The sequence below is a fragment of the Catharus ustulatus genome, chromosome 10 (assembly GCF_009819885.2).
Source record: "Catharus ustulatus isolate bCatUst1 chromosome 10, bCatUst1.pri.v2, whole genome shotgun sequence".
Taxonomy (NCBI): domain Eukaryota; kingdom Metazoa; phylum Chordata; class Aves; order Passeriformes; family Turdidae; genus Catharus; species Catharus ustulatus.
In genome coordinates this window covers 2,249,403-2,274,037 of record NC_046230.1, presented here as the reverse complement: position 1 = coordinate 2,274,037, position 24,635 = coordinate 2,249,403, and the positions used below count along the sequence as shown (strand labels likewise).

The 24,635-nt window shown below is 46.2% G+C and overlaps 1 protein-coding gene across 1 annotated transcript in view; it reads right to left on the bottom strand.

The window, feature by feature from the left end:
- The window catches only part of GPC1 (glypican 1), a 193,081-nt gene that overhangs the window by 15,235 nt on the left and 153,211 nt on the right, over nucleotides 1-24,635 (bottom strand). Inside the window, exon 3 of the mRNA XM_033068819.2 lies at nucleotides 9,685-10,076. Within this exon, the coding sequence (XP_032924710.1) occupies nucleotides 9,685-10,076 (392 nt within the window). The remainder of the gene's footprint in view (nucleotides 1-9,684; nucleotides 10,077-24,635) is intronic.

The following is a 24,635-nucleotide window of genomic DNA, read 5'->3' as shown; positions in this document are numbered from 1 at the left end:
TTCCTCCTCCTGAGCAACGTTTAAATCAATTACAGTGAAATTAATGACTTTCACAAGCCATTTGCTGAGAGGATGGGCTGGGGGATTAGGCACTAACTGGGTTCCTTGCCACACCCCAGCCAATTTAGAAAACATTCAGCGTGAAAGGCTTCTAACAAAAAAAACAAAAGAAAAACAAAAGAAAAAAAAAAAAAAAAAGAAGCCCCTGCCATGTAGAGAATAACAGAAACACAGAAACACGGGAGGCTTGAGGATAACAAAAAGTCACCAACTCTCCCCCTTTGCACTTCAGGAGAGCACCTAAACATAGCTTTAGAACAATCGTAGACTTCCTGAAGCACAAACATAGGGAGGACAAACTACTTAGATGGGGAAAGCGCTCAGCTCAAATGCAAGAGACACAAGAGACATCCCTGCACAGGCACTGGAGAGCCCAGAGACACCTGAGTGCTGACAGCTCTGGGGATGGCCAGGGCTTTAGAGCCTGTAGGACACACAGCAGCACTCTGGCCAAAATGGGCTGGATTTCTCCAGAACAGAGGAAAAAAACATCTCATCCTTCCTCTGTGCCTATGAAGAGCAAATCAAACTTGTGATGTGCACGTTCAGCCCAAGTTACCCATCTTTGCACACCTACAGATGCTCAGAGGTAACAAGAGCACGTCTTCTAGAGCCATGGAACATTTCTCCCTCAGCCCCACCATGGTCTGTTCTGAAGCTCCTACCCAGGTTACATGCTGCTTTTCCAAACAGTACCCACTGATCTGCAGAGCTGTTTTTACAGTGTAAGATTTGGTGCAAAAGAGGGGTGCAATTCCCCCTGACTCCAGACCTTGCTGAACCTGCAACAGTGGGAGGGTTTTTACTTCTCTGAACTGGGACCTTGTCTGACAGGTCTCACAGAAGAACAGAGAGGGGCAAAGAGGAGATGCATTTTCTCTCATTACCCTAATGCCTAGTGCTTCAAAAATACTCAAAGCCTCCAAAAATACCCTGAGCTATACTGGGGTACAAAAGGACCATGGAAGTGATGATTGGACTTGCACACAGCTAAAAGCTGCTGTATCATCCTCACTCCAAAAAACATTTCATTATACAATTTCCTGAAATTTTGGTCTGGAAAGACCAAGTGTGGGATGCAGAGAGGAAGGCCTCAGGGAAGTGCAGCTGAAGAGGCATTAGTGCTGGGACCAGCTCTGTCACATCCTGGAGTTACAGGGTCAAGCAATGATCCTTCCTTCCCATCCCAGCTTCCTGAGAGTTGGAGAAAAGTGCATCTTTAGGAAGCCACAGGTATCTGGACAATCTTTCCAACAGTGGCAGCACCAAGCTCCTCCCAGAGCAGCACAGTGTGTTTGGGCTGTGCCACTGCTCTTGGGCACAGAGCCTGGCTCCAGATGCTTTCCAGGCATGGGACTGACCCCATGGCCAGTGGCAGGGCTCCTCTGTGCCCAGCAGCACATGGCCAGCTCCTCTGGCCCCCAAAGCTTGCAGCCAAGCTGCAGATGCTGCTTTTGAAGTGCTAGCTTCAAACAAAGGAAAGAAAAAAAAAAAGAAGAAGAAGAAGAAAAGAATCATCCGACCCCAAATCCTTTCTCCTTTTGAAGCCTGGCTTAAAAGCAAATGAGAACCTGCAGCCTAGTTGCAATGTGACTGGACTCCTCGGCCTTCAGGGGCCTTTAAGTACATCTGAAAGGCATTTAACACCAATAAAATAAGTTGAGCTCTTGCTGGTATTTTTCCTACCCCCCTTCTCCCCTTGCACATTCCCTCCAGGCTGCTGTGAGCCATCTGTGCCTTGCTTCCCAGGGGAAGCAGGGTTAGGTAGATGGGGGAGACTTGGGGATGAGAGGGATAGACTGGGTGGAAACTCCAGGCTGCTGGAAGTGCTGTCACACCACCAGTCCCCCAGACTGTCAGAGGGACAAGGGCAGGTCAGCTGATGGAGGGAAAAGGCTGAGCTGGTCCTTAACACTGCTGGTGAAAGTGATGTTCTGTGGGCTCTATTCCCCCTAAAAACCTTACCCAAGGCAGTGTGAGGGTGGCCTGCAGGGAGCTCTCTGTGGTGTGGTGTTGGTGCTTCCCACACTGACCCTGTCCCTGCCCTGTGGCTGGTCTCCCATTCCCTTCCTGGCTCTCACCTCCAAGGAGCAGTGCAGACCCAAGGTGGGCACTGGGACCCGTGATTTTGCTCTGATATGGGGTTGGTTGTGGTGAAACAAAATACCTCCAGATGTGTCAGGTATCTGTCAAAATGTGCCTGCACTGGCTCTCAGGTATTTTTTCCCAGGTAGAAGACCTCTCTGAATGGCCATTCTAACCTCCAGAAGCACCAGCTAAACCCAGTGACATCAGGCAATTTAGGTTTCCAAAGCAGGGGATGCTCTGGAGGCAGCAGACAGCAGGCAGGTCTCAGAGGCAGCTGGGTTTGGGCAGCTGGAGCAGAGGCACCTACAGCTGGAGGCTCCCCAGGGCTGGGCTGAACCAGCCACACAGGCTGAGCCATTCCTGGCACCCTCTCTCACCTTCTCATGGGAATTTCAAATGCAGGTGAGGGAAGTTCTGCCAGCTGTGAAAAAACCTTTCTGGGGCAGTGTCTAAATGAAAGCGGGTCAGCTCTTCAAGCCACAGATCAGGCTGTGTGTGCTGGGAAATGCAGACAGGTATTCAAAGCACTCCAATTAGCCCAAATCCCACAGCTGCAATTGTACAATTGGGATAAAGTTGTCAGGGTGAAGAACAGCAGATACAAAAACAGTCAAGCAGAGGAGCTGATCCTGCTGGGCTGGTGGTGAGGAGTGCTCCTGAGCATCCCATGGGCAGGAATGGGCTTGGAAAGCCAGCCTTGCTCTCTTTTAGAACAAACCAGCACTCAGAGGAGAGGTTTGTATTTCACAGGGGAGCTGGCCAGCTCTGTGATCAGAGCTATCTGCAATGTGGCCATCTCATGTTGGGCAACATTTCACTTTTACAGTGGAGAGACCTCAGATATTAATGCTCAAAACCCAGAAGCGCTGTGATGTTCTTTGCACCTCCATGTGTGTAACTGGAAATCTGTTCCATTCACTGGGCAGTCAGTGCCCAGTTTCTCTGGTGACAGGAGTGGGAGCTGCAGGTGTGCCCAGCCCTTGGCTGGTGCAGGGGAGCTGCTGTGGGGAGCACACCCTGCTCCCTCCACCACATGGTCAGCAGCTGCCTTGTGCATGTTTATGCCAGCCCTGATGTAATTAGCACCTTGACGTGTGTTAAATGAACCAAGCTTTCCAATTTTTCAGAGTGAAACTCTAAAAGAAACAGCTGCAGGGCTGACAGAAATATGATTCTTTCAAAGTCTAATGAATTGTATAATCACTTCAGTCATTATTTTGCATCTTCCTTCCATAAATGCACAGCCACAAGTCCTTGGAGCCCCATCATCCAAGATCCATCAAGTTCCCAAAGCTGTCAGGGCTGAGAGGTGAGTGGGGCACAGGCACAGTGTGCGGGGTCTGGTGGCACAGGAAGGACACAGAAAATGCCAGCACAGTTCAGAGCCCCTCTTGCTGTCCCCTTACTGTGTTCAGCCCTGCGCTGAGGGAGGGACATGGAGGATGGAGCTGATGCCAAATCCGTGCCCTTCATGCTCCAGCACACCAGAGCTGCTGCTGGGCCTGAGGCCAGACAGACTGCCTGGGTGCAGCCCTGCCAGCCCAGCAGCCAAATGGCCATTCTGCAGACTCAGGGAAAAAATAAAAATATGAAGGCTGGGGGAATCAAGGCAAACTGGGGCAGTAAAACAGACAGGAGCATTTTTCCTGTCTCCCTCCAAGGAGTGGTGAGGGCACTTGGAGAGGGCAGTGACAATGGCTCCAGAGGCAGCACCCACAGCTAATTGGGAGGATCTGTCTTTAGATTCCTGTCTAGTACCTAACTGCCTTCAGATATTAAAATGAGAGCTATTCACGTAGACAGACAGACTGCTGTCATGTTCTCTCCCTCCAGAGGAAAATACTGCAAGTCAACACCTGCCTATTGCACACGCTCCCTGCTCTGTTCATTTAACACAGGTATTTCCAGCTAGTACAATTTTCAATCCTTTGAAAACTAGATTCAGTTGACTTTTAACCACCAGGTAAATATGGGAGACATATATCTACTTTCCTGCATTATTTTTGTTCTATTCAGAACACCTATGGGTTTTTATCCCTGAAGGGTTGTGATTGAAACACAATAAGGGATAGAAATACTGGAAAGTAATATGTGAAATACATAAGGATGTGTTCAAGACTGCATGCTTCTCATCCAGCTTGATTTGAATCTATCCAAACAAATTCCAATTTTATTACAAAATTTCCTCCCCAGCTTTACAAGCAGCAGTGCAAAAGAGCAGTGGTGTGTGTGGGGCTGCAGGAGCTGCTGTACCAAGGTGTTTAAAGCAAGAAGGCAGCTGATGGCAGGGTGATGATCCAAGGAGCACAAACAGCTCAGGGAAAGGGATATTAAGCTCCTGGGTTTGCAGGGGGAATTGGGCTGACTGGAACTTAGATCTAAAATGGTTTAACCCTTGCAATCTCACATACAAACTGCCAGGGACAGCTGGGCAAGAAGACATGAGGCACTTCAGCAGAGATGACACCCCTTGGGAGGGAAGGGCAGGTCCCAGCACCCTACAATGTCACCCAGTCGTGGGCAGGTCTGGGCAGCTGTGCCAGAGGCTACAAGGGCAAAAGGCAGCCAGCACAGGAGCTGCTGCAGGACCAGTCCCTGAAGGTCAAGAACTTATTTCAGCCTGGAGCCTCGGATGGTGCTCACAGGAAGGGGTGTCTGAAGCACTGCAGGGCTCCCTCCTGCTTGCCCTTCAGTCCTGCTTGCCCTCCTCCTGAGCACAGCCAGTCCTGCAAAGGATCCCTGGGGCATTTTGCACCCTGTGAACTGCTGCTGAGTCTGCAGCACCACAAACCTCCAGCACAGGCACTGACCAGCTCATTTTTGGAAAGCCTCACCAGTGGTTTGCAATGACAGAAAGGAAAGCCCAGAGACAGCCCAGCCTGCTCTAGCAGCTGCTGTTTGTCCCTGGCTGTGGTGAGCTGCACCCCTGCACCTTCCCAACTGACAGCAGCACCTTTGGGACCTGCTGCTTCCTGTGCCACGTGGAAACTCTGCAGGACAAAAACCCACACCTCTGCCATGCAAAACCTGCACAGGTCCAAAGGCAGAGCCAGGATGACATCCAGTGACAAGGAAATAAATGTGGGATATTGAGGGTCTTGCCACTCACCCCTGCTGTGGAACAACACTCTGGTAACATCTATTTACAAACACTAACACTGTCTTTTCAGGATCAAGAGGAGGCCAATTTAGATAAATGTTTAATACCTTTACAGAAGTGAAATCCTTTAAAAGAAATAACATGTCATTTATGGTTGTGTGTACTTGCTGCTGATGCTCTCAAAAAAGATCAACCACTGAAGGGATGGAGATGTCCCACCAAGCACATAGGACCAGAGTTCACTGCTCTTTAGATAAACAGTGGTTCCATAAGGGGGAGAAGAAGATTTTATACTCATTTAATTCAGTAAGATAAATTTTATACCTACTTTACCAGAAAAGCAACTGGAAGCTGAAAGACAGAAGTAAAATATGCCCTTTCAAGCTGTGGAAAAAAAGTGGGTATGAAAAATGGCTGCAATCTTAAAGGACATGAGGACCATACTGTCTTTGTTATGTTATTGACTTGTTGGAAATGTAAAGCATGTTTAGACAAACATTATTTTCCATATGTTTTCAGCACATCCACTTAACCATTAAAAACATTTCTAAAAATTTTATTTTTAGGACTTTTTAATTTGAATTCAGTTCCCAGACTGATCCACCATGTGTTTAAAAATTACTCATATGGTAAATAGGAAAGCTGCCAGGTACCTTATACTAACAGAAAAGTTTTAAAAAATAAGGCTGAAATAATGTGAAACACAGTATTGGCTAAATAAAAATGTAATGATAGCTGACTTCAGCTTGCATTGGTAAAATGAAATACAGGATTTAGTGAAAAAACTTATAAAGAAAATCATTATATTTTGTTTCAAACTCAAATGAGAATCAGCTTAAGAACATCTCCTCAAAAAAGGAAATGCAAACAACTATTAAAATCGATTACTTGAGTAAGTGTTTCTTGCTTACGTAGCTGGTATTGCTTCACATCAATCTCTACCACCTTGGGAAAACTTAAAATTTAGAAACAAGAACCAGTGAAGACCCAGCAAAGGAAAGATTGTCATAATAACTCATTTTCTGAGTTATTATTCATTTCAAATTACTTCCTCTGGCTGCCTTTGGAAATGGAACATTACGTCTCTGCTCTCTGTGCTCTGCCTGACAGCCACAGGCTGCCAGGGCTGCAAGGGCACTTGGAGGACTCTGGGCACTCTTTGGCATGCACAGGGCAGCTCTCCTCACCATCCGTGGCTGCAGGAATCCAGCAGGGACCTGTGCAGCCTCCCTGCCCTGCACAGGTGTCCTGCTGCAGACAGGACCAGCTCTGCCCTGTCCCCAAGGCACTGTGCAGCACAACTGACCCAAGGGCATGAGCAGCACGTGACAAACCCAGCCAGGGTCACAGCCACTACTGCCCTCACACTGCATCTCCCTCTGGGTCTTCTGCTTGTGATAAAGGGTTACCTCTCATCCCTTGCCATTTCTTCTGTCTTAGCTTTGCTTCCCCCAGTCCTGCAGTATCCCAGTTCACCTCCACCACATCTTCCCAGGAGTGTACCCAGCAAGTGCTCACAGCAGGGAGGGAGGGTCTGGTCACACTGACAGCTCTGGGCAGCAGGGAGGGAGGATCTCTGGGCAGCAGTCAGGGAAGATCTTTGGGCAGCAGTCAGGGAAGATCTCTGGGCAGCAGCTGGCAGGTAGCGACTCCACCAGCACAAGGCCCTCTCCTGTTCGCATGATGCTCAGAGCTGGAGCAAATGCTGCTTTTGGGCAGCTGCCAATCTCACCATCAATTAACAGGATTCTAAACAGAACTGGGATATTTGTTCTCTCTCAGCCTGGCACGCAGCACAAGGTGTCATCCCTGGGGGAGCTCCTTCTTCAAGTGCCCTGCACCAGAGATTTTGTGGCTGCTGCCATTTTGATGGCTGCTACTTCATGCAGGCGATGCAAAACACACTTGGCATTGTGCAACTTAGATGAAAATCTGCAATTTGTGCTGAAAGCACAGCTACAGAAACACAGAACCTGCACATGAACACAGAGATGTTCATGAACACAGAGCCCCCTCACTGTGCCAGGGCAGGGTGCCAGCCTGCACATCCATCCTCACCTGCCAGAGAGCCACCCCAGCCCCACCAAGGTCCCAGCCCACATGTCTGTGCCAGGCCAGGTTGGTGGCAGCAATCACCAATCCCAAGTTTTAGGACTTGGTGTCAGAGCCTGCAGTCTGTCAGGGTGACTTTGCCTTGAAAGCTTGGACGGCAGTAAAGATGAAAAATGGTTCTGCCATTTTCTCTCCGTCTGCCCTCAAACTATTTATGGCCAGCAGGACACAGAGGGGCTGCTCCCACACGTGGCTGTTCCTATCCCTGCCAGCCAAACACCCTTTGGGCACAGTGGAGAGGCAGTGGGGATTAAAGAAATCTTATTAAATCCACGCCTGTAGCTCACTCAGGGAAGCTCTCCCCCACTTAAAGACAGCCAGAAACTCTGGCAAACAGCATCAGCCCTTCTCTGGAGTGCCCAGTAATGCTGCCGCTGCACAAGGACCTGAAACTGCAACAGCATACAGGGGTAGACTGAACTGGAAGTGTCCGAGAAGCTGAAACCAGGAGGATTTTAGTAGAAATCTGTAGTTTTCCTGGGATTTGCAAATAAATAGAATCTATCTTTTCCTGAAGTCCAAAGATAGCTAACTTATTTCCAAGTGTTCATTTCAACAGGCTTTCTCAGTCTTCCTGAGCAAAACGCTTGCCAGTGTTCCAGAAGAAATTCCAACTCAGAAAGGTAGTTTTAAAGACTGCTGCTACCAGCTGACAGGAAAGTTGAATTCCAGTTTCTGACCTTCTTCTAATGTCATAAGTATAGAGTAACATGAAAAATGACTAGAACCAAGGCACCAGTTGTGGGTTGAGTCAAGCACTTCACATCCATTTGACACAAGTATAAATTCACAACTAAAAAGCCAGTAAAGACAGGGAAAATGAGCCAGTTTTGGTCCTCATAACAATTCAGCTCTTAAGAAGGCTGTGCTGAGGTTTTCTGACTCAGTTCATGCAACAGCAACACACTGGGTTAACTGCAGCGCCTCGGAGGGCTCCTGTGAGAGAGGAATGGTTGGGACCCTCCTAGAAAACCTCCCATCCTGAAGGAATGGACTGGGGGAAGCTGAGGGAAAAGGAGGATCTGTGACTTGTCATGTTCCTCACGTCCTGCCCAATAAGTGATGCACAAGAAAAGGAACCTTCAGAAAGGGGGGACCAGAATCAAAATGAAGTGGATCAGAAGCCTACATGAAGTTGGGGGAAAAATCTGCTGCATGTTGGTATCTCAGGTCCTTCCCTTTGGCCTGCAGTTGCCCTGGCAGCCTGTTTTACCCACCAATCTCAGCTACAGGCAGGATTACATCCATTGAGCTGGAAATCTCTGCCATTCAGTGGATTCATTAAAAGTATTTTGCTTTTGTCCCCCTGAAATTACATAATTCTCTTCTTTTATCTATCTGAAGTGTCAGGAGAATGTGATGTTAATGAGATGTACAAAGGCTTTTGGGTAGCTGAACAGTTTTACAGTCCCACATTGATAAATTAAAGCATTTGTCACTGTTACCACATTAATGTTTTTTCCTGAGATCAAAGTCTGGATTTGCTGCATTAAGTGGGACCGTCCTCTGCTCCGCATCACCACACATTACCTTCTGAGGAAATGAATTGTGGTTCTGGGTTTTTACATTCACAGTTTAATCACACCCTGATTCTCACACCTGCTGATTCCCATCTCCACATGGGGCATGCAAGCCATTTTTTTGTTATGGATTTTCTCCTTGCTGCCTGTGTGAAAATCCTGACTATCTTGTTTCAGGACAATCACTTTCTTCTGGCTCCCAAAGGCTGCTTCTGCAGCAAAGAATACAGACAATTTCCTTCCTCCTGGAACCCTGGATTCAGACATGTTAATTTACATTTATATAGCACCTTTCATCCCTGAAGATCCCAATGCACTTTACAAACTCCCCCTCTCTGTACACAGAAGCTGTACAAATAGACAGGCTACATAAACAGACACAGATCCCACGGCCAGCCTCTGAAACACATCCCTCAGCCTGTATTCCCAGCACACTGGTGGCCATCCAGCTCTGCACCCTGCAGCACATGTCCATCAAGGAGGCAAACACAGCAGTGTGATTTAGAGGCACGTCAGGGAAGCACGAGGAATCTGGGCAAGCAGCAGAATGGCTTTACAGCCTGGCTCGGTGACATCTGCCTGACTCTGCTGCATGGGTTAAAATGAGGCAAAAGCTGATTTGTGGTGAGGTACATCTCACTGCCTCGGTGCTGCTGTCAGTGCCTGTAGAAGTTTGCTGCTCCCTCCCACTGAAGGGTAACCTGTGAGTAGTTCATTTTTTAAAAGCAATGAAAACAAGGGGAAATAACCCCCACTCCCAACAGCAGCAGCTCCACATGGAGGAGAAGGGAGAAGCCAGCATACCTGAGACACCTTTTTGACCACGTCACTGCCCACCAGGAAGCCCTGTGCGTAGGAGCGCGCCGCGATGAAGGCTCGCGTTGCCTTCACCTTCAGGTCCCTGGGCACCTCCCCGAAGGGTCTGTGCTGCTCAGCGTGTTTGACCATGCAGTCCAGGTACTCGTCTGTGATGTGGTACTGGGGGTTCAGCAGCTTGAAGAGCCTCTCCAGCAGCCGTGTCCAGAACTCATTGAGGGCCTCCTCCAGGTTGATGTTGGAGCTGCGGTAATAGCGGCGCAGCTCGCTGTACAAGTCCTTGAACACCTTCACATTTTGAGTGTACAATTCTCCGTACATGCTTGGAAAGGCATCGTACAGGGCCTTCTCTGACTTGTTCAACAAATCCTGGAAATAACCTGAAAGATGAGAAAAAGGAGAGGTGAGGTATCAGCTGGACAGGCTGGAATCCAACAGGCTGTGTCATTTGGCAGCACAGCTGAATACCCAGAGAAAACAGAAGGGCCTAAAAGAGATTTTCCTCCAAACAACATCACCACACTCTCAGATCTGAGCCCTAGCCATGAAGACAGAAGCAGGAAACCCTCTTCCTGCTCTATGACGGAGAGCCCTGGACCTCTCCAGCTCTTCTGGCAGCCTCACCTGGAAGCAAAGCTGGGTCTCTTTTCTGAATCCACAAGGTGCCACAGTCACTCCTAAGTTTTCTTCATAAAACTGGCATTGCTTACACAAACCCTGAGCTGCCACATATTATTTCCAAAGCCCTGGTGAGATGAAGCAGGGCAGCCAGCAGGGTGCCAACCCTTCCAGGACATCCCTGGTCGTGGCAGCCAGGCTGGCTCTGGGCACAGCCAGAGTCCAGGTGCAGAGTCAGGAACAGGCACATCTTCCTGGGGATTCCAAGGCAGAGCTGTAGCCAAGGGTTTTTTAACTGAGGCCAATATTATCTGGGGTTCTCATCCCATTTGCTTACTTGGGTGTGCATCCTGCTTTTGTTTCAGCACAAATAATGGAGTGGTTTCACACCTGTGGTTCGGTGGTCTCAGATGTGACAGAAACGTGACTCTCTTGCTACACACAGCACGATAACAATGACAGACTTGACTCCTCTTTCACCAACATCTTTACATATTTCCATCATCTCAACTGCCAGCTACCTTCAGGCTGAGACTGCACAGTAGGGAACTCATAGCAGCATTGGCCTGATCCAATTAATAGATTTACATAAGCAACTTTAATAATCACTGGAGTCAGTGAGAGGAAAAATAATTTAAATAATAATTTTAATTTCAATCACATTTGTACTTTTAGGGACTTTTTGATGCAAACCTGATTAAACTATTCTTTAAATCTAAATTACTATATTTTTTTTGGTGGTGCACGATAAGGTCTAGTTGGAAAGAAACTGTTAGTCAATTAAAATCAAACACCATGTATTTAGGTACATAAATTAACTTTGCAGTGCTAGACATATAAGAAAAGAAAGAGAAGCTCCTGAAAAATGCATACTGCATGTACAAAGCTTTATTAAACAAAGTATTTTTTGAGGGAATGGCGCTGACTACAAATTCCTCTAAAATTGTAGAAGTAGTAAAGTTCAGATCTGACTGAGAAGGGCCATACAAGCTTTCCTATATTAATAATCCCTCATTGGCTTCTCAGATTTGAATGAAGCTAAAACTTAAGTGAATTGATCAGGTGAAAAGAACCCTCTGCATCTGCACCACAGGCTGCTAATACTGAAAATTCCTGTGCTGTTTTAACAAAACAACACCAGGCATTAATAGCCCAGCCTTCTCCAGCCACTATTATGTGCTGCTTAATAGACTAAAATTTGATCTAAGAGATTTTTGTGTTTAAAAGACTGTGAGCAAACTAGGTCTTAGCAGAAGTCTGGTTTAATTACTTATGCAGAAAGTAAAAGTTTGTTATCTTGAATGTTGAATAAAAACTGGTTTTCAAATGTTCATTGGGAAGAAATTCATCCTTATTCAACATGACTGGGTTGGAAGTTTTTATCTCCAACCATTTCTACTGGGATCCCTCCATCTCTCAAATGACTGATCATGCACCTGCCCCACCAAAACTGGATTTCTCCCCACAGACACCAGGTGTCAGGGCATCAAAGTCACCTATGACCTTGCAATGGGGTGTTCTCAATAGGGAAAAGAGACAAAACCTGATCCCATCAGATTAATAAAAAACGCTGCATCCACCTGTAACAGAAAGAAAATACAGTTTTTCTAGTGCTGATGAGGACTCTAAAAGCTCTTCCCTACCTTAATGTATCATTCCAAACACCGCTGGTTGCCCATTCACAAGTTAATTAAACTGAGCTCAAACTCTCCTCTTGTATAATCACTGCTCTTTTCTGTGTGACAAGAGACACGAACTGAACAATTTGCTCGGCAATCAAGGTATGACATGCAGCTTTGCACTCACCATCAGGAGGAAGAAAACACCAACAAACACAGCCCAATTTGTCAATTCAAGGCAAAACTACTTTCTTTGTTTTGCTACAAGAGAAACAAGATGTATATCTCCCTGTCAAAAAATTGGAGCCTGCTCTCAAAAAAGTCAGAGCTAATTAAGGGCTGATGAACTGTTGCCTAAGTGAGGGAACACTGATTACAGACAATTCATTTGTGGCTGGTTCTCACAAAGTTCTTCTAAATTTCACACACTGAGGGAGAAAAAATCTACACTAGCCAGGGAAAATTAATTAGCAATTAAGTCTACACCTGTTTGTGATGAATGGCTGACCTGGCAGGGAATTTAAATGCCCATTTTGCAGTATCAGAAGGTGCCACAAAGTGAGGTTTGTCGAGAGGGATGCCAACTTCCCTGTTCCTCAGTACAGTGCCAGCTAAGATCTCCCAGTAACACCGCATCTTCTCCTGAACATTTCCTGCCTGCCTAATGTCCAACCTTTTAATGAATTTAGACACATATCATAGATTAAGGATATGCAGGGCCTCGGGATAAGACAGCATGCTGAAGCACAGTTCAAGTTCCTGCCATTCTACCTTGATTTCAGGTAGAAGAAATTATTTATTTGAGGGGAGCAGCTCATTATCTGTAGCCATGGTAGGTGGGGGACTCTCAGGTAATAGGGTGCTGCAAGTCTCCAATAATGCAGCTGTCCCACTGTTCTATCAGAAGTCACCAGAAACAGGGCCAGCAGGTCCCTTTGGATGTATCAGCTCCCACTTGGGCACCACTGCTGGGTCTGCCCTGGCTCCCAAAGCACCACTGGAGTTTTTAGCTCAGGCAGGGCATGAGCACATGGGGCAGCTTCACCCAGGTCACACGCTGGACACAGCCTGAGGCCCTGAGCTGCGACCACGTTCTGTGCCAGCAGCAGGCTCCAGCCATCAACTGCACTCAGGCACTGCAGCACAGGGCTTTGTCACCTCGAGAATGGCAGGGACCAGGAGAAGGGCTCCACTGCACTCAAACACTGCAGCACAGGGCTTTGTCACCTTGTGAATGGTAGGGATGGAGGACAAGGGCTCCAATTAACTCAAACACTGCAGCACAGGGCTTTGTCACCTTGTGAATGGCAGGGATGGAGGACAAGGGGCCAGTGCTGCAGCTCTAAAGCCCTTCTGGCTCCAGGAGGCACCACTGCCCTCCCGTCCTGGGGACAGCAACATGGTGAGGTGGCTCTGCAGAGGTCACCTTCCCTCTGAAAGGATGCATCTGCTTCCACTCTGAGTCACAAGAAAGCAGCTATGGATTGTGTGGACCGTGCTGAAAAACTGATGGCTGTTCTTGGCTTCTGTGAGCCCCAGGAATTTGACAGTAGTAGCCAGAGACACCTACCTGAGTCACCTGCTAAATCCATGACTGGCCTTCCCCTCTTTCAAAAAGTTTTGTTCAGGGCCACTGACAGGTGAGTCCTTCCTCAGCACTGCCAGCTGAGAAACACAACACTGCCAAGCCCAAAGGCGGCTTTCAACACTAGTACCTCAGAAAAATCAAACTCAATTTTCCCTGTGTCAATGCAAGGCAAGGCTCCTCAACCAAGGCCACTCCTACATGAAACATCACCTTTCACACCCTTTTACTGCAAAGTATTCAAAAGAAAAATAAAATGAAATGGAAGTCTGTTTTATTACTATTATTATTGCTTCTCACTTGCAGGCTCAGAAACAAGGCAACTGGTTTTGCTCAAAGGAAATTTGCCTTTTGGCAGAGGCCAGCTCTGAAGAATTCTGCCTCAAATGTAAAAATTCCAGAAAGTTATGAGTAAAGAAATGAAAGGTTTTTACAACCAAAACAATTCTGCCATCTTGGCTGGGCTTTCTCTTGCTGTTGTAGTGACAAAAACTTAACTTCTCAGAGAATTAAGTTTTCAACCAGAAACTATAACCTTTGCATTCAAGAGAGATTGCAAATCCCCACCCATTTCCCTGCTTCACAGCTTCCCAGTGTTCGCAGCTCATATTTTCACGGTTTCCACATTTTCACAACTCTGGATTCAAATTGGGAAGCTGTGAACAGCACGGCAGGGATCGGCAGTTTCTCTGAAGATAGAAAGTTTTGAGTTTCTCCTTCCTCAGCCCCCCTCAGCACCGAATACTTCATCCAAGCTCTCTGCTACCATTTGATCACTCAGCATCTGGAACACACTGGGGTTTCTTCAACTAATACAGTGATGGAATGTGAATGGATGCAGGAAAGAACGAGATCACTGAAGGAAGAACACCCAAATGCTCTCTAGGGCAAGCAGCAGAGCTGCCTTCCTTCAAGCCCCATCAAATTTGAGAGGCATGCTAGAGGAAATATGAGAAATGGAGAAAGGTGACCGAATTATTTTCAATCTGAATATTATTAAAATTTTAAGCAGAAAACTGCAGCACAAAATCTCTTACACACAACAGGGAAGAGCTGAGACTGGAGGAACACCAATGGTGCTCTTGAGAAAATGCTGCAAAAGTTTTGCAGCAATAGATGAAATGAATACCCATTAGATTAAAGCTGGTCAGACAGCTTTGCCTGGTGAGCTCTGTTTGTGGTCTGAGGGCATTGCCATGAACTGCCAGGACAAATGGAGGTGGGGAAACAACATGAGGAGGAGGAAATATCAGATCTTGTGTTATAATTTCTCAGTTTTGGGTGAGCACATGAGCCTGTGGTGGAATTCACACCGGGCCAGAGCCTCGAAGCTCTGGAGGAAGGCTGGGCAAATCCAGTGTGAACAAACTGCTGTGTGTCAGGACTGGACTGAGAACAGGAGAGGAAATAGAGCTGCTTCTGTGATGTCCTGAACCCCAGCCAAAGCAGGGAAAGAAACAGGGTGGAGATCTCTGCTACAGCAGAGGTCCTGCTCAGAGCCAGCCCTGTTGGTCTGAGGAAGAGTCTTTTCCTGGGCTGAGCTCCCATTTAATACCCTGCTGCACTTCCCAACACCAATTTGCTTCTCCAGTTGGTTCTAATGCTGTTCTTGCAGTCAAGCTACTATTAGGGGGGGCATAATTCAGCAACAGGTTTAAGCCATTAAAATCCAAATCTAATGTGTTCATGTCTATTTTATTCACTTCAGCAAGTACAATGACACTTTATTTATAAAATTGTTATTACTAATTTAAGTACTACCCATGTGCTAAAGAGCTGATATCAGTCCAAGAGCAGTGATACACTCTGGTTCATACCTTGGCTGATATCAGTCCCAAGAGCAGTGATACACTCTGGTTCATACCTTGGCTGATATCAGTCCCAAGAGCAGTGATACACTCTGGTTAATACCTTGGCTGTGTCCTCCCACAGGAAATAACCGCAGTGAGATCTGAGTGACTGAGGCTCCATGGGCAGATAGCCATGGATGCAGGATCCTGGTGTCATTTTCCTGGGGAGTCACCTCTCTCCTCACAGCTTCACATCCCTGTAAAACTGCTCTGGAGCTCTTTCCTCTGTCCTGAGCCACCTTGAAGAACACAGTCCCTCTCTGCTCTCTTCTGGGTCACTCTCATGTACACCCCTCCCAATGCCCCTGTTTGATGACTGTGACCAAGGAGGCATCAGGATAAACCAAGACTCAGATTGCAAAAAAACCCCCAAGCAAGTGGAGATAAAATCAGCTTTTCCCTAGAAGCCAAAGGATGAGCAGTGTGAATGAATGTGCTAGGATGCAAGAATTAAGATGCCTTTAGGTAATACAACTTCAAAACTTTTAGGATTTGCTCCAAAGAGCCACTTGACTGATATTTCCTCTGCACGCTGTGTCCTGGGAGTGTGTGCTGAGAACTGTGTGGGAACACAGAGCTGAAGAGACGTTGTGGGTCAACGAGACAAAAAGTGCCAGCTCTGCCATGCAAGATCAATTTTTTACTCTCCTAAACCTGCTCAGTGCCCAGAACAAAAGAACTTCAAGATTTTGACCTCAATCCTACTGGAAGGTTGGTCCAGGGCACTTCCTCTGACAGGAGGATTTCTTTTCTCAGTTTCTGGTGGAAGTTCATTCTTGATCTTTGCCAATATGATCCTGTACTTTCAATTGTTTGTTTTCTTTTTTTCCTGGAGTTCACTCTTTGAGAATTTACACACCACGTCTCACACTTTCTCAGCATCCATGCTGCCTTCCTACACAAACAAAGGTACTTTCCTCTCTTTACACCTGACAGGCTCTCCAGTCCTCTGGATCACTCCACTAGCTCTTTTTTTCCCCCTCTTCTGCTTGGTATTAACTCTTCTTAGCTGTGGGTGGTCAGAAGCACAAAGAACATCTCCTTTCCTTCACTGGCAATAACACTGTGGATATTGCAAGGACTGCGCTTGCCTTTTTTAGGAATGCATCACATTAGCATTTCACAGACTTTCTGCCACCAACTGGTACATCCCTAATTCTCCCCCTTGCTATTTCCAACCAATTAATCCCCAGCTGTATGCCTAACTCTGAAATATTGAATTTCACCCTGTTTCTATTATTTTGGTTGTCATGGTTATCCACTATCCTCTTCAATAGTGACAACTTTTCCCAGCACTATGCCACCAATTAATCTCATGACTGCATTTCCCATCATTTGTGCAAATTTTTAATGGGGCTGTTAACCAGGATGGGGTCTAGGCCTGTCTTGGGAACCATGACTGGGACCTCCCTCCAGCTCAGGAGCTCATCTTTCAACACAGTGGATTGCTGCCTCCCCCTTAGCTAGTTCACCTGATAATTCCTTTACTAATTTCCATCTTCTTCAACTTAATTAACTACTCAAGGCACAGATGCAAATGTCTTTGAAGCCTCCTGGGATGGATTAGTAGAGAGAACAGACACACCATGAGCAGCAGTGAAAGCAGGCTTTGGATACAGGATTTGACTGAATCTCTACAATCTCTTAATCAAGCTGCCTTTGGGTAAGAGCAAAAACTGGCCTTCCTTGAACTGGTTTAGACTGGGACATACAGCAGACAGCTTGTTTCTTGTGGAAGGGAAAAAGAGAGCTTTTTGAGAAAACAAAAACCTTTTCCTGCAAAAGAGAGATGCTGTTGCATGACAATGCTGTTTGGAACAGGGCTCTGAGTGAGGAGAGGAGCTTCTGCCCAGGAGGAAGCACCTCCAGGCACTCCAAAGAAATGGCACTTTTTCTGCCAGGACATGGATTTTCATTTCATTGTGTTGAATGGTGGAGAGATGTAATTATTTGCAGCTATTTCTTCTTCTGCATATTGCCTCTCCTCTGTTTCTACACTTTTCCAAGACAGGTTGCCTTTATCTAAGTCAAGCAGGACTGGATCCAGCTATCAAAACAAGGGAGTGGAGGATGTTTCCCTGGCACGGAAGCTCCCCAGAGGAATGAGCTGGCCCTTACTCCAGGAACAGTGGGAAGCTGGATATTCTGCTTGTCCTCCTGATAAGCACTAGGGCCCAACAAGGTGTCACCCAAGGTGACAGCAACAAGCAACAAGCCTGGGTGTCACAAGCACAGCCACAGAGGCCCTCTCCAGCCCCAGCAGCAGCTCTCTCCAAAAACAGTTAGGCTTTGCTTATCCCAGTGCACTCAGTATTTCCATCCTGATGACCTTTGGAAACAGCTCTGTGCAAATCTTAAGACACACCTGAAGTCAAGTTCAACAAGTCTTCAGGGACAAGAGCTCTGGGGCTGGGGGTAAAGAACACAAAATGATCTGTGGGAGTGGCAGGACGTAGAAGCAAAGCCTGTGCATAGACTGCAGCATTAAGAGGAGTCAGCATCCCCTCCTTGGAGCACCTGAGCCTGCTCCAGAATTCCTTCCTGCCTGGCAGTGTGTGAGTCAGGAGGGAGCTGGAGCAAGCAGCCTGCACCTGCCTGGAGAGGAATTCCAGGCACCACACAGACCCTGGGATATAAAATGCCACAACACATTCTGTCAGTTGCTCAGTAGGTCCTTGATTGTTTAGGCTTGGAATTTCCATGTTGGGAATTTGGGAACCAGGGCAGGTGTGGGGCAAGGGTGGCTCCAAGCTGCTCTGGGCAGCTGCAGGGGTGGGATGGTGGAGCAGGAGCTGGCAGTGAGCCCATCACTGGGGCTGCAGGGGTGGGATGGTGGAGCAGGGGGTGGCAGTGAGGGCAGTGTGCCCATCACTGGGGCTGCAGGGGTGGGATGGTGGAGCAGGAGCGGGCAGTGAGCCCATCACTGGGGCTGCAGGGGTGGGATGGTGGAGCAGGAGGAGCAGTGAGGGCAGTGAGCCCATCACTGGGGATGCAGGGGTGGGATGGTGGAGCAGGAGGAGCAGTGAGGGCAGTGAGCCCATCACTGGGGCTGCAGGGGTGGGATGGTGGAGCAGGAGGAGCAGTGAGGGCAGTGTGCCCATCACTGGGGCTGCAGGGGTGGGATGGTGGAGCAGGAGGTGGCAGTGAGGGCAGTGTGCCCATTTTGTGCAGCAGTGAGCAGCACAAGAACAGTGTGTGAGAGAGTGTGAGAACAAAGACAAGCTGCACCTAGGCTAGACTGGTCACATCTAATTCCAACCCTGTTCCCTGTACCTCTCCAGCCTGCCTGGCAGAGAATGAAGAGCTGTGCTGCTGTAAGGAAACCTCTTGTAGACTGAAAGCCTTTGAATAGGGGATTGCTCTGTTTGCATCCAGAGTGGGATAAGCAAATACAAGAGATGTGAATCTTAAGATTATTTTACCCATGTGTTTTCCTGGGATCTGAGCTGGCAAGGGATTTTAATCATGGCACCTTCTAAATATACCTGTGCTACAACAAGAGACTGGCAGCAAATGATGAACTGCAAATATTGTCCCAGTAGGCTCTTATCAAACAGATTTCAGAACAACCTCTCTGTTAGATAAGGACTGGGGAGATGTATGGGTTGGGTTCATAACATGGGAGTCAAGTCTGACCTGGTAGCTCAGTCATCAGCTCAGGAAGGGCAGGCACTTCCCTCTTCAGCATGAGCTGAGCTCTTCTTTACAGCCACTCCTCTCCCTCTGGACTGTAGTAGGAATTGGGACAACTGAGCCAGAGCAAGCTGAACTTTTCAATAAATGAAATTTTGTGAGATAAATTTAGGTCCCATTTTTTTCCTCCAAGAAAGCCTGCATTTAAAGGCAAACCAATAAGCACCACAGCTGTCACTGACAAGAACATAAAGGCAGTAAAATTAACTGCTAATACTGCCTGCTCCTTTCCAGGTTTACTCAGTAAGATCTGAAGGGCTCCATTCCTCCAAGGCTAAAATAAACTCAGAAGTTTAACAATACTGAGGGTTGCTGGCAGTTTTAAAAGGTGTGATATACACCCTGGATACAGCGCACACCTCTAGAGCAAAGGTATTTTTCACTCCAGAAAGAAGTGTTCCTTAAGTCCAGCTGAACACTGCAGCTGCAGAGACATGGCAGGAATGAGACAAGTAGTGTATCTGCTTGGGATGTGCCCATGGAGGCTGTCACCTTCCCAGGAACATCATCCCAGCCAGCCTCACTGAGGCTGAGTTTGACTTTCTGTCCCTTTCAGCAAGCTCCAGAGAGCTGCACCTTAACCTGCACAACACCTCAGGGTGCTCCCACAAGCACTGCTCGAGGCTGAAAGTAATGAAGCCTTTATACATTTCAATACACATATTTCAACTTCTTCCTTACTTAGAAAATAAACCAGGAACCAATTTGTCATTCAGCCAGGCTCTTTACAGGATTATTTTAATTGAGAAAAATATCAGTGAATTATTTCTTCATTAGAATTAAATGTGTTTGTCTCAAAAAAAAAATAGCAGAGGAAACAAGCCCATCATTTGTGTCTATTTTTGACACTTTCTGCATTCACAGAGGGACTTGAGCATCCCCATTACATGGTTTTACAGATCAAAATTCCTTGTTTGAGTTTTGAAAAAGCTGTGGCAGTGAGACAGATCTGACTTTGGCTTTTTATCTTCTTCATTAGTGTTGCCCTCTGCTCCAAATGGCCTCTAGACAAACTATTTATTGTTGGGTTAATTAGATAATTTGGATCTAAGCTTGCCACTGCATTTTTGAGAGTATCTAAGACACATGGTCCTTGAATCTCTAAGAATCTTGAGTATGTGACATGTGGGCTTTCCCAAAGGAAAAAGGAGGATAGGAATTACTGGCTGTAGGGATAATATTCCAGACAGGCTAAGTTCCCCTGTTATTACTGCAGGAGTTTATCTAAGTCTGTATGAAGCCCTTAATCTCTAATGTTCTCTCCTTCAGTGCCTTCAGAAAATAACTTGCCTCTTTGTAAAAATATTTTGCTCCCGTGGAAGCTGTATGAAAAGGAGAAATAGGTAGAGATGCTGTAGACAGCTAGTGCTGAGATGCAACCTGAAGAATGCAGCACGTGTGCACCTCTGACAGCTGGGAGTGACAGAATGTACACACAGACAGTAACAGGCACATCTGTTATTGGAATCATAAACAAATTTGTCTCAATTGCTATTTTAATATAGATGAAACGTGGCTATCCTATATACAGCTACTCTGAAATAATATTAAGACATTACAGCACACTTGTAGAAATTAGGAAGAGTCAGAAAGACGTGGGTGACAAAGCACCCCCTCAGCCCTTCAATGCATGGGGATTTTCCTAGGGATAACCACATGGTAACTTCTTCCCCCAGGTGCCTGCTTCAAAAGAAGCAAATTTTAGCAATTGTTGAGGAAAAGAAATTCCTCTTCCCTGGCAGATATTACAATAATAAATTCAGCAGCAAATTTTATTTTCTGCCCCATCTGATGGGCACCCCTCTGCTAAAACTGCTAACTTTTCACCTTGTCCAAAGATAAAAATCTAGATAAAGACAGATTTTTCAAAGGACCCTAGCACCACTTAACTACTTCTGTTTTGAAACACAAAGTCACTTAAAAAGCTAAAGGGAGATTTAAGCTTCGCTTATCCAACTTCTTCATTCAAAGTGTTGTTTGTTGCTGTTTAAAGGTTGCTAGCATAAACTGGTCATAACCAGACTGGGATAAAACCACTGGATTCTCTGAGCTTGGGAGCTTTGCTTGGCTGCAGCTCACCTGAAACCCACATGCAGAAGTGGCTGCAGCCAAGCAGGTGGTTGAGAGCTCAGTGAGGGTTAGATCACAGAAAAGCACCTGAGTAGAAACACTTCCTCCTAAATGGATGGATCCAGATGTGGCACCAGACCAGTCCTAGATCAAGTGTCCTGTCCCTTGACTTGGTGTTGAAAGCCTCTTGAAGAAGATCAGTTCAAAACTAGAATGAGTTAAACACTAAGATAACACAACTCACAGACACCTAAGTTGTAGCTGTGCCACTATTGAATTACTACTGGCTGATTTTTCTTAATTTCATTGAGGTAGAAAACAGACCTTGTCCAGTACTTAGACCTTTTACAATTATGTCTGAATATGTTTTCTAACAGATATAAACATATTTTTTTTTAGTTTGTGGACTGTACATGTTACATATTACTGGCTTGATTTATTACTTGTGTATTAAGTCACATAATGACTGACCAGCATGGCAAATCTGCCACAAAATCTATTTGCTTTGAGAAACTGGCAGTCACCTCCACACTACCAATGGACATTTAAAACTCATCTGAACCTCATCTGGAGGAAACACAATTTTGAAGGCTTGGGAAAGAGTCTGAAAAAAGTTGACAAATGTCTTGTCTGCCAGCCTCACTAATTCTATTCTGAGATATACACATAACACATGATTTTGAAATTTGTATTAATCAAACATAAATCACTTTCAAATCTGCAAGCACGATAAAACCTTAGAAGAAAACCTGCCTGGGTGCCTTGTGCCTCTCAGGACTATCAGCTGCACACATCAGTGACTGAGGACATCTGCACCCACCCCTGGCTGACATCCAGCTTATGGAACAGAGATCAAAAATGCACCTTAAAAAAAACAGTAGTTGGGAACCAGAATGCTTAACTGCACTCTGGCTGCAGCTACACTTAGGAAAAAACAGAGAGGAAACTACACATGCTCCTCTTTATAAAAATTCATTTACAACAACTAAAAAAAGGGCTTTGGTTACCCTTGGCATGCTCCTCCTGCCTGAGTTGGGGTTTCTGCAGCTTTTGAAGCATCTCTGGCTCTGGTCCAAATTTGAATGATGGGAGAAATGGATACTTGTTAAAAGCATGTGCTTGATTCACTTAGCCAACATAAAACTTTCCTTTTTTTTCTCCTGTCACATTTTTATCCAAAGTACATTGAACTAGTGAATTGGACATGAGTAATAAATTCTGATCTCCTTAGTATGTCCTCTCATGAATATAGATTAAAAATCCTCATTAAATATCTTGATAAATTAATGAATTTATAGGGATGCACAGAGAGGTTGACAAGCAGCTGTCACTCACTTTTTCCTCTAACCACAAATGTTTGAAGCTAATTTAAATAAACTCAGATCAGACAGAAGATTTAGAACAGACAAAAGGAAATACTATTTTAAACAGCCAAGTGATGGAAAACCTGATTCCTGTTACAAAATGTCCTGGATGCTGAGGACTAAAATAAATGCATAAGATGAGCAAATCAGAAAAAAAGCAAGTCCATTGGGTGGACATGAAACAAAGCAAACCAGCCATCCAGGGTAGCAGAAGAACCACAAAACATTCATGGGGCAGAAGGCACATAGGATACCTTTGGAACTTTCTCTGTAACCCAGCATCCATCTCACTAATTGCCATACCCTAATTGCCCCAGCATACTCTCAAGATTGAGGCAAAAATCAAAGTCAGCTTTGTTCTCTGGGAAAAGAAGACTCAGAGCACAGGCCCAGCAAACCCAGCCCACAGCCACTGCTGGCTCCTGCTCTGCTCCCCAGGGACCAGGCACCTGCAGCCTCCCAGGACCAGCACCTGGGGCTTGGCCAAGCTCCTCTTTCTGGCACTGCCCCCTCAACCAGAACCCTCTTCCTGATGCAAACACCCTTTTGTACCTTTCTGCCACAATGTATCTCCAGAGATATTCCATAGCCCAGAAGCTCAGTGATTAACTTAATTAGGGCAGTAATTATATATCTTCTGTTAATGAAAAGCTGTGTGCTGCACCACTGTTTGCTGATGTACAGAAGTGCTTCCTGGACAGGAGCTCACACTGGGTGAAGCATACCATGGTACTGCCCAGCTCAGTAACAGCTCATGCAGGTGACACAGATCCAGCTTTTTCTTTACAAACACACCAGTGAGTGAGACCTGAACATCTCCTCTGCCTGTAAGTGAATCCATGGAAACCTACAAAGTGATCTTATGGTAGCATTGAAACAACAACATTATAATAGATGCAGCTTAGTGCCAGCCCAGGGCAGAGGCAATAGATAATCAGACAGCCCGAGCAGTGCCCTCATTAAGGCTCTCTGGTAAGGAGAGCCCATCCTATATATTGGCATTTCCACGCCTGTTGTGGTGCTGGGTAATTCAACAATTTGCCTTTAATTCCATTAGGATGCTCCATCTGGGTTCAGATCAATGGCCCACCCAGCTGTTTCATCTGAACTCTGTTTTTAACTTGCTGACTGTAAAACAGTCATATAAATTCCTGGTGTGCTCAGGAGAAAATACTAGTGGTGAGGTGATGCATATTCCCCAGAGAATGTCCTCCAAGTAAGCCAATCTGTGTCTGGAGGATCCAATTTTGGGTTGTGCAAGCTTTTCAAAACGACATAAGCACAATTCTGTGCAATTGAAATAGCAGAAAGCAAACTGAATGACTTTTCCCAAAGTTTAGGGAGCAGAAGAGCACACCCAGCCCTACAAATCATGGATGTGGAAGCAGCTGACCGGAGGAGGACCAGACCTTTACTGGGCACGCTCTCACAGTGCCTTTTCTGCAATCCCCATCTACACCATAAAACTGCTGCACATAACCAACAATTTACAGAGCTGATTTCCTTCTAATTCTCATTCCAGCTACATGCTTGGCAGCTTTATGTTTATGCTGCTCCAATCTCTTTGAAGAGAGAACAAGTAGCTCAACTGCTCATCAGCAAGTTGAGGGGTAATCTGACTTCATTCATCCTGTGCCCTTCTGACAGGCTGCAGGGCTCACAGCATTGCATTCTGCACACAGAAAAGGACAAGAACTACAAGGAAGGGGTCCCATTTGTGTGTCAATGCCAGTGAGGCAATGATCTATGAGGACACATCTCCCTATCCCCATTTCACACCACGCATAACCAAACCTTCAGCCTTCAAAACTTTTGACACTGTTGATCCTCTGCTGTTATCATTCCCCTACACAACCAACAGAGGACCTGCTCTGCATGATCTGCAGATGCTGGGGAGATGCACTGCTGGGAGATGCTCTGCATCTGCTCAGGCTTTCCTTCAGCACCACATGGAAGTTCTGCCATCCAGAGATGTTTCCTTTCACTGACTCCTATGCACTTGCTTACATCACACACATGGAGATCTCAAGCTTCAGTCTCTCCTCAATTAATCAAATTAAGATGCTATTCTTGTGGGACCACCTCCCTGCCCTTCATTACAAATGCCTGGGGTAGGAAACTCCTGGCATTTGGGAGCTTG